The 9,938-nt window shown below is 42.0% G+C and overlaps 1 protein-coding gene across 3 annotated transcripts; it reads right to left on the bottom strand.

Annotated features, from left to right (window-relative positions):
• Positions 1 to 76: 76 nt before the first annotated feature.
• LOC144526889 (ETS-related transcription factor Elf-1-like) lies at positions 77 to 9,938 on the bottom strand. 3 transcript variants are annotated; one of them, XM_078264610.1, is made up of 8 exons: positions 9,616 to 9,938; positions 6,985 to 7,385; positions 6,730 to 6,853; positions 3,713 to 3,817; positions 3,360 to 3,515; positions 3,176 to 3,250; positions 2,620 to 2,815; positions 77 to 2,203 (listed from the first exon to the last, which is right to left on the bottom strand). In XM_078264610.1, exons 2-8 carry the CDS (start codon positions 7,036 to 7,038, stop codon positions 1,603 to 1,605), a joined length of 1,311 nt encoding a protein of 436 aa, XP_078120736.1. In that variant the 5' UTR covers positions 7,039 to 7,385; positions 9,616 to 9,938; the 3' UTR covers positions 77 to 1,602. The 3 variants fall into 3 exon arrangements, with proteins under 3 accessions (XP_078120736.1, XP_078120737.1, XP_078120738.1); XM_078264611.1 differs by lacking the exon at positions 9,616 to 9,938 and adding an exon at positions 8,055 to 8,248; XM_078264612.1 differs by lacking the exons at positions 6,730 to 6,853; positions 6,985 to 7,385; positions 9,616 to 9,938 and adding an exon at positions 6,321 to 6,507.

Below are 9,938 nucleotides of genomic sequence, written 5' to 3'. Positions count from 1 at the left end.
TGTCCTGAAGTACTTTTAACCACCGATGCTGGTAAACTATATGCGGGTGAATAAATGAGTGAAAATGAATTTTACAGACAATGACAAAATTAAGTTTATTTCATATAATAGAATATTATCTTTTCAACACGGCCAGCCTGCATGAAAGCAAACACCAAAATAAGGCAACAGAAACTCTACCTCTCCGTGTGCTACAAGCTTACATATCAATATCAGTAAAACTTACAGTATCAAGAAACCTCCAGATAAAGCGAGGAGATTCCAAAGAAATGGTTTACTCTGTAATACAGTGAAAACAGTTTTGCATAGGGCTCCCTGGGGGTAAAGGCACAGTTACAAGCTTCTTCTAAGCCAAGTTTAGCCTCACAGAAGCCAGCCTAAATCTTACAAACTCAGTTTTCATTGGAGTGAGGCATGTGAGGCTAAACTAAGATCAACTAAAGTGAAAACACTGAACTTAGCATTACTTCATTATAAAAAGGGCCAGGCGTTTTACTCCTTGCATAGAGTATACAGTCTGTGAAGTAAAACTAATTTTGTACGAACCTGAGGGAGAAAATGGCAACAAGGCACAAAGTCAAGCATGTTCACAGACATACAGTATATAACACACAATACATAAAGATATCAAGGCTTTAGAGGTCCATATATGCATACATGTAATAACTAAACAGAATGTGTACATAGAACAAAGGCTAAATAGTAGCAGTATGACTCTATAGAGGCAATGTAGCTAAATAAAAGGTCATTTCACTGGTGATTGTCAACAAAAAGGTCATCTGTGTAGACACATTAACTACAAACAGCAGCAGTGCTAAATTACTATTCTAGAAATAACAGTGTTCCCTTATTTTCAACATTTCACAATACAAACATAATTCAGTAATCTTAAAAAAAAAATAATAATAATATGGAATGTTTTCCTTCAATAACCTCACGATTACCAGGAACACAGGAAGCAGGGACAGGATGGACTGAGATCGTCAGGCACTATTAAAGAAGAAATATACAGCAGGGGTAAACACTAGTGCAAAGCCATTTTTAAGGCAAAGGAATGATTCAGCATGTGATGGTAAAAAAAAAAAAAAGAGTGGGAAAGAGTGAGAGTAAAGGCAGAGAAGGAGGGCAGTGTGCTGATCAGATCATTTGATCCATGATGCTGGAGGTGAAGTGCAAGCATAGGGTGTGTCTGCAGAAGGTGCAGAGAGGGCGTAGACTGCAGTGCATGTCTGTCTTTGGTATCTTGTATGGTTAACGGTTTCAGAGAATGACAGAAGGCTGAGATACAGCACATGCGCTTTTAAAGTCTCTTAGAAAGTACTGCTTTGTTGTGAGATTTTGGTTCCTGACAGTTTCCTGCCGAATCAGGTGTCAGGGAGGAAGCAGTGATCTAGAATTACTTTAGTTACCAATTAATAATATAATCTAAAATACACAAAATAAGCTTAGATCAGTACACCCACTCTTTCACACTTAAGAAATATAGGCCCTGGTGGCAGACATTGCTACAGCAAAATGCAGCTCTGTCACAGGTCCTGAGTCAGTGGAGTGTATATGCATGTGTGTGCATATGTGTGTGTGTTTAGGGGCGATTGGTCTTTTCTATTGGTCAGAGCTAGTTAGGGGCACCAGCTGTGGTGTCTCCACTTGTGAAGTTTTGAGTCTTGGGTGTGACTTTTCATCACTGTCTACAGCCACCTCAGCAGCAGCCTGTCGCTCACACAGACTCCCCAGCAGCTGAGCGGTTTTGAAGACCGAGGCGTGACCCGCAGGCTGCAGGGACTGGACCTTCTGCAGGTTCTGGAGGGTCCGCAGCATCTCAGCGGACACAATAGGCAAATGCTGCTCCTGGATCAAGCTGGTGCTGGCAGACCGCAGGACTGTGTCACGCTGGCCTGAGGGCCTGGGAGCTGGCCTGGTCCGCTGGGTAGCTGGGGATCGAACAGAGCTGAATGACGGTTTCTTCTGTGGTGGGTGGGAATCTTCCTCCTCCACCGATTGGTCACTAGAAGGTATAGTGCTGTCATCGGAGTCATCACTCACACCCTCATCATTGCCACTATTTTCGTTGTGATCGTAATCTTCTTCCTCTTTGATGCCATCTCCATCTGTGATATAAATCATATCTTTGGGCAGAGAGGTGAACTGGTAGACCAGACGCTGGCCTTCAACCTTATTCAGTATGCCTCTCTGGTAGTAGTACCTACATGAAGACAGAGATTCAGCATTAACAAAACAAACCCCACATCCACACCCACACCCACACCCACACACACATTTTCCTTAATGCAAAAACATGACCATGTTAGGATTAGGGCTGCAACTAAGGATTATTTTCATTGTAGATTAATCCGTTGATTATTTTCTTGATTAATTGTTTGGTCTATAAAATGGTGAAAAGTTTTAATCAGCCCAATAAAAAAACATCCTTGAATGCTTAGTTTTGTCCCCAACTCAAAGATATTCAGTTTACTGTCATAGAGGAGAAAATGAACTAGAAGTTATTCACATTTAAGGAGCTGGAATTAGAGAAACTTTTTCATAAAAAATTACTCAAACCGATTAATTTAATAGTGACATTTTTTTTAAATTAGCTTTAGCCCTCTTTTGGTAGTGTACCTGAGTGCTCTGCCCATTGTCTCATAATTCATATCTGGCTTGTTCTTGTGTTTGCCCCAGAGTCTGGCCACTGCTTTTGAGTTGACCAACTTGAAGATTCCTGCCTTGGGATTAGTCCATTTAATGTAGCGGGGGCAGACCTGTCGGTCCTGCAGCAACTCCATCAGGAACTGCCACAGGTACAGTGTGTTTCCTCCTGAAGCACAAACAAAAAAACACGATGGAAAAGGAAAGACAAAGAAACAACATAGGAAATGACGAAAATGTTGTAAAAGCTGTCTTGCAAGTGACTGATCCCCTGTGATCCACATTGGTCTCTCTGATCTCTCTGTGCATGTACCGCTGCAGCCTTTACATTACTCTGACTTTAATTCAGACTAAAAGTGTCATGGAAACGTTACCAGGTCAGACCTAGTGAGATTGCTGTTGTGACTTTTATGTAAAGGTGACTCTGGCGCTTATTCAGACATGAGACCAACATGTAAATTTGCCATGACATTCACGTATGACACATGTCTGAAAGGCGCTTAACTAATTTTGTTATGTGTGACAATACCTTTGTTGTATTTGTCCTTTTTCACTATAATGTCTGGTGTGGGAGACTCTGCCCTTCTATGTCGAGGTTTTCTTCCTGAGTAGTTGAAGAATAAAACCAGTTAATTTACAAGCTATTTAATATAATTACACAATTATACCGTTATTTAGATTCAGATAAGCTGATAACCCAGAAAGTGACTGACCTCTCTTTTTGGACTGCAGCTGTGCGGCAGGCTTCTTTGTGTGCAACGAGTGCCATTGTGGCTGGTCAAAAGCTCCGACAATCCCCTCTGCAGACACAGTCACCTGGGTAACAGGAGTAGTGATGATGTCACCCAGTGATGGTAAGAAGGTCTGGGCTGTAGGGGGGCATAAACAGATTTAATGAAAGAGAACAGCACTGTGACCACCAAGTCTAAAAATAACATCTTGCAGTCAGACATGTACTACATCAAAAAGCAGCAGTGAGGTTTTATTAGGGCATCTTCACTCTGTTAGTGTGCATGTGAGTAGTGTTAACTCAGACAGGAGTGTGTCTATTTGTGTGTGTGCTTACAGTAGTGTTCTAGAGAGAGGGTGTCAGGGTAGTCCATGTTGAGAAGGGAATCAGCAGCAACAAGTGTCTCCATGGTCTCTTCCTCTCCACTTTCACATTGCTCCACTGCAGACCACAGAAAAGGGAGTAACATACAAAAAATGTTTTTAACAGGTGGATAAGGTGGCATTTAGTAAAAAGAAAATTAAACATGAGAATCAAAAGCCTGATGGTTGAGCCAAATTACGAAAAACATTCTCTCACCGCTAGAGATATCTAGCCATGCAGTAGGGGTGGGAATCACCAGTAGAATCATGATATGATATCATGACGATAGTTAAGTCATGATACGATGTTATTGCGATTTTAAACATTTTGCAATATTCTGCGATATATTGCAATTTATTAAATTTTTTTCCAACTTCAAATTTTTCCCAATTTCAAATTATGTCCCCAAAAGGAAACGTTGTCAACGTCTGTTTTTAGGGCTGGGCAATATATCAATATTATATCGATATCGTGATATGAGACTAGATATCGTCTTAGATTTTGGATATTGTAATATGACACAAGTGTCGTCTCTCCTGGTTTTACAAGCTGCATTACAGTAAAATTATGTAATTTTGTGAACTTACCAGACTGTTCTAGCTGTTCTATTATTTGCCTTTACCCACGTAGTCATCAAATCCACGTTACTGATGATTATATATCATCATGCTGCAAAATGGGATTGTCAAGCAGACAAACTGACCGACACATATATAATAATAGATTGTTACTTGGCGTCTGTGTATCGATACAGTATTGCCACAGAAAATATTGCGATACTATAATGTATCGATTTCCCCCCCACCCCTACCACGCAGGTGGTTTTATTTAACATTGTAAGATATGTGCCTCTGAACTTTCTGCTGCCATGACAGTACAATTGGGGGGGGAAGGAATTTTATTAAAAAGCAGACAGCAACATCAATGTGATGAATCACCTTAATATGTCAGGTATTTCATTTGCTGGATAAGCCTGATTACAGATGCCGTAGTCTCGCACTGCCAGACCTATCTCCACAGCACTGTGGAGGAAGGTCTGGCTAGTCCACGCAACATTCCCGGATAGGAGAATAACGCGCTTTGGTTTATTGGCATTTCTTTAAACCAATCACAATCATCTTGGGCTGCGCTATGCACCGGGTGCAGGTACAGTGCCTCTGCAAAATAGCCTAGGGAAGGAACTTGTTTTGGTGGAATGTGTGCACGTAGGGAGGCGAGCTCTGGAAGTATAATGGCTGTGTGTGTGATGAGAATTTTACTCAAAAAAAAGGTAAATATTAATTGGGAGACAGTTTTCCATTGTTCCAAGAACCCAAATCACCAGCAGATCCACTTCAACATATGTCATAGGACATACTGGACTCCTCAGAAGAGATACGTCTCTAAAGTCATTCCCACTCCCTATTGCACGTTCTGTCAACCTGAACGAACTGGAACTTTCCTGCACATGGTCTGGGAGTGTGAACAGGTGCATGAGTTCTGGAATAAAACAACATCAATAATATCTGATGTGATAGGATGTGGAATTCCTGCTGACCCGATTGTTTTGTTACTTAATGACGACTCTAAATTACATCTGCTTGGGAGACAGAAGAAAGTTTGGCTAGTGGGCTCAACCGCAACCAAGAAAATGATAGCTCAGCACTGGCTCCCCACTCGCTTTGTATAAAACAGTGGTTGGCGTATTTTCTAGACCCAGTTATAAAAAAAAAAAAAAAAGGTAAATACCTAGTTGTGACCACCACAAATCACAAAATCACATCAGCGGCCTCTGAAATGGCAGATATTTAAGGGATAAGGGGCAGTGGTTCCAACCTTTTTTGTCTGATGTGCCACCACAACCCTATCAGATGGGTTCAAGTACCCCTTCATTGTACCAAATAGATAGGATGGGCTTCCTTTATAAGTCACCATTGAGAAAACTGTGGCTGTGGCTACACATATGAAATCGTATATACAGTACCAGTCAAAAGTTTGGACACGCTTTCTCAGCGTGAACAGATGGACCTATTTTTTATTTTGCCCACTAAACTTTCCTACAGTGCACAGTTAGATAAATAATACCAACTAATATCCGAGTCTGATGTTTCACTGTTCACAGTGCTTTTACTTCCACACAAACAATATGGGAAGCTTTGGCCTTCTGTAATTATCATATCTATTAGCATACATCTTGTCACATTTATGTCGTTGAGGCAAAATATTATCAAAAGGGAGTTGTTTTTGTACGCATTTATTTATGTGACGTGAGCACGCTGTGAAGCAGTGAGCTAGAAAACATCTGCTACTGTAGCTAACAGCTGGTTGTCGTGGACTCAAATGGCTCTAATACTTTCTGCCGCCGAGAAAACCAGCAAACGACATGTCAAAACAAATATCCACGTTTAAAGAAACACTGCTGGTAAGTTGCTGTCCCAAAACTTCTGTAATTGTAAAGTAAATTGCCCATGACTGTCTGCGAGCGTTGTCAGTTAACGTTACCGTTAGCTAGGTTAACCGAGCCTCGCCATGCCCAACTTCAACTGTTCGCTCCAACCAGAATAAAGTCGGGAAAACAACCCGTAACAGTGATATAACTTACTTTTAATTCCCAGCACTGGTGAGGAACAAGCCATAGCATGTGTGCTGTAGCCCGAACTGACCACGTCTACATCCTAATATGATTCATTAACGGTCTTCCCAGGCACAAGCCAAGCAAGGAATGTTTTGTTTCACTTCCTGAATTTTTGCGAAGGGTGGTCCATGTGCGAGGGTTGAGACTGCGCATGTGCAGTTCCAGTCTTTCTTTTGCATGACTCTGGTGGGACTTTTAATTGAATATGACTTGGATAAAACTTTCACAGAACAAAGCTTAGACCGTTTAATAAATATTGGACGACAGGTGAGCTTCAACCATTAAATGTGAATGTGAGGTAAAGAAAGGCCTGCGTGTGCGTGTGTGTGTGTGTGTGTGTGTGTGTGTGTGTGTGTGTGCGCGCGTGCGTGCTGACCTTTGAGCAGCTGCTGGTGATGCTTTGTCTGTGACTGTTCACACGTTAGACCTGTATATGAGAACAGGTGGGGATGGGGAACCTGCTCCACAATCACTGCAGGGTAATCCGAGTAACCCCCTAACTGCAACACAATTATTTTTTTTAGATTAGATTAAATCAGATCACAATTTGTCAGATAGAAATGTGTGCTGCATCACATGCCAGCCCTGTTTCAACACACAAAGAAAATCATCACTGCTTAAATTTACTTACCTGTGACACGTTGACATGGTCACTGGCAAAGTCAAAGATGAGCTCTGACTGCATGGCTGAATATCCCAAACCCACACACGACCTTTACTGGCTTGGAAAAAGCATCACAGCTTTCCTCCGACGACTATTAATAACTGACAGGTCTGATGTGTTTTTGCGTCCTGACAGATCCAGTTTTTGGAGAAAATCTTCAGATGAACAACAATTGACTGTCAGTGTAGATCTACCAGAGAGCTCCCACCAAACAGCACAATTCAACAGTGGAAGAGTGATGTGAGCAAACGTATTGACCAGAGACACAGAGGCGTCACAGGAAACTCGTGTTCACTTGCTCTGCTTCGATTCTTCGACTCTCGATGAGGAAGTGGGGGCTGCTAAACTGTCCTGTGGTCTGACTTAACCTGCCAGATAAGAACAGAGAGAAACGAGAGCAAATGTGTAAGCCGTTGGAGGTAAAACACAAAGTGAGAGTACCACACCTGCAGTGAATATCCGGTAGTAACCAGTCAGACTTTTTAAATAAAATGTCCAAATTAAGAAATGTGGTCACTCTAATCTGAGAGGCAGAAAAAAACAGCACAGTTTGCTTCCCTCTTTCATATATCTCATGTTTTTGCTCTTATCTTGCTTATAAAAGAGGCTAAACCAGCAACAGGAAGGAAGCGTTTGCATTGCAATGTGTGCCGGGGTGTGTGTGTGTGTGTGTGTGTGTGTGTGGTATGAGTAGGGGGGAGGTGACTGGTGTTGACGTAAATGATCATGTCTTTGCACAATGTTCAAGGTTTCCTTACAACATGACTGTAAAGGGGACATTCAGAACAAAACTACAAAATCATCTCCTCTTCTCTACTCCCCATTATTTTCTCCTTGTCACTTGTTTTTCTCTGCTATTAATTCCTTTTAATCGCTCAGTCCCAGTGCCCTGGCCATCCCTGCTCCTCTGTCCGTTCTACTGAGGTTAAAGTTTACAGTTGAGGGAATTCAGTCTCTTCTGTTGCTGCTGTACAGCGGCCTCCGCCTCCCAACTGTCAAATTGAAGTTGTAAACACTGTTGGCACTGCTGCACTTACCGTCAGCCCTCCTCTGTTGAAGATCACGCCAGCATTTAGGTTTTGTGTACAATAGATCTCCCACTGTGAACAAATCGCTTCCAAGGTAATTAGATAGTCATTGAGCTCCTACAGTACATTTTAATCCCATTAATCCTCAGTTTGTTTGAAAAGTCTTGGTAGTATCACAGTTCCTGAGCACGCTTCTTTGTCTTTATGTGTATGTGTGTGATAGAGGCACAACATGTTTGGGTCAGTTATCACACAGGAAGCACAGCTCAGTTAGGAGGCACCGTTTCCTGAGTTCCAGTGCCAAACCGCTGCCAACATCATCTGCCAGCAATGGCCTTCTCATTTTCGACTTCCTCTGATGTGCGCAGTTGTTTGTTGCTCAAAGATTTAGGACACAAGTAAAATGGATGATCGTTTACTTTTCTGAGCAGTGTTTTATAGTTAGTGAGTAGTCCTTGATATTGTTCTGTATGCAGTATGCATAGCTTGATTAGAAGAGAGATTAGAGCTGAACCGAAAAGTTAACAGCATTTGTAACAGTTTTCATAATTGATTCATTGTTTTAATCAGTTTTTAAGCAAAACATATCAGGAATTCTCTGGTTCCAGCTTCTTAAATGTGAACATTTTTAACTTAAACATAATTAACTATCAGCTACTCTCCACTTCCTTACCTGAAAATCTGGCTCTGTATGTAAAGAATGGTAAGCTGCCATGCTTTTTTTAGTATCAATAAATGTAGAACAAGACATAAAGAATGCTGCTTGCATTTTGTGTTTTGTGCTGTTTTTCTTTCTTTGAGCGATAGCCACCACTGCCTGCCATTTTGGCATGTGTATTTAGGCCTATGTTCATTGTCAGCGTGCCCTGCAGCCTGCTGCTTCTATAGAGGAGTCAGTCACTGTACAGAGCCTTTGTTCATCAGTACTCTGGTCACATAGGTTTGTCTCTGTGGCCTCGGCACTGGGATCTGAGCCTGTGAAGTGGTTACCAGGCCCCTAAGGACACTGATAAGCCCCCATAACATTCATTCCCCAGTTTGCGTGTGTGTGTGTGTGTGTGTGTGTGTGTGTGTGTGTGTGTGAGCGAGTCAGAGATAGAAAGAGTGCGGCTGTGTTTGACAGAAAGGGTCACAGAGTGTGTGTGTGTGTGTGTGTGAACTAGGCCAGGCTGATAACAGTATGGCAAGTGAGGGAGCAGCTGATAAGCCCCTCATGTTGCTTGCAGTAATCGGGCCTTGTTAAATGAACACAGTGAAATATGGTGTGTGTGTGTGTGTGTGTGTGTGTGGGGAGGGGGGTGGCAAACTTCGTGTCCACATGTGGTTGTGGTTTAGCTGTCACTTTTGTATACTATTTGTATTTACTATATTTCTGGCAAGGTGTTTAAACTGCGTCAAACAGCCATGCTCAGAAACTCACACACACGCTCTGAAATATACTTTCACTTTCCCTTCAGCACATGTCATGCACGTACAGTCACCCGAAGAGCTATTAGCACTTTCTTTTGCTGTTTTGAGTATTTGTCAGAGTTGTGGGTCTGTTATATAGAATAAAAAGCAGTGGGCTTACCTTGTGCTTATAGCTTGTGTCTGTATGTGGCAGAGCAGCAGCTGCCTGCAGGATCCAGAAGAGGAACGGAAATTGTTCTTATCCCTTTTGGCAAACAGAGAACAATCTGCTTACAGACCTGGGATCAGTTTCCTCTTGTGAATTTCCAGTCACCAAGGAGAGTGCCATACAGGCTTTAGATCAGTGTAGAAGTTGATTTTTTTATTCTTCTTCTTCTTCTTCTTCTTCTTCTTCTTCTTCTTCTTCTTCTTCTTCTTCCCTTCAGACCTTGCCAGTTATTGCTTCCTCTTTTTTTTCTCCAGCGAACTCCCCCCCTGTGAGGT

Source organism: Sander vitreus, chromosome 12 (genome assembly GCF_031162955.1).
Source record: "Sander vitreus isolate 19-12246 chromosome 12, sanVit1, whole genome shotgun sequence".
Lineage (NCBI taxonomy): Eukaryota > Metazoa > Chordata > Actinopteri > Perciformes > Percidae > Sander > Sander vitreus.
The sequence above is the reverse complement of the archived record's forward strand: the minus strand, read 5'-3'. Positions and strand labels throughout refer to the sequence as shown.

Coding starts and splice junctions, on each gene's coding strand:
- LOC144526889 (XM_078264610.1), bottom strand. CDS start 7,038: ATGCAGTCAGAGCTCATCTTTGACTTTGCCAGTGACCATGTCAACGTG. Junction 3,818..6,729: donor TCACCAGCAGCTGCTCAAAG/GTCAGCACGCAC, acceptor TGTGGTCTGCAG/TGGAGCAATGTGAAAGTGGA. Junction 3,516..3,712: donor CCTCTCTCTAGAACACTACT/GTAAGCACACAC, acceptor GCCCCCCTACAG/CCCAGACCTTCTTACCATCA.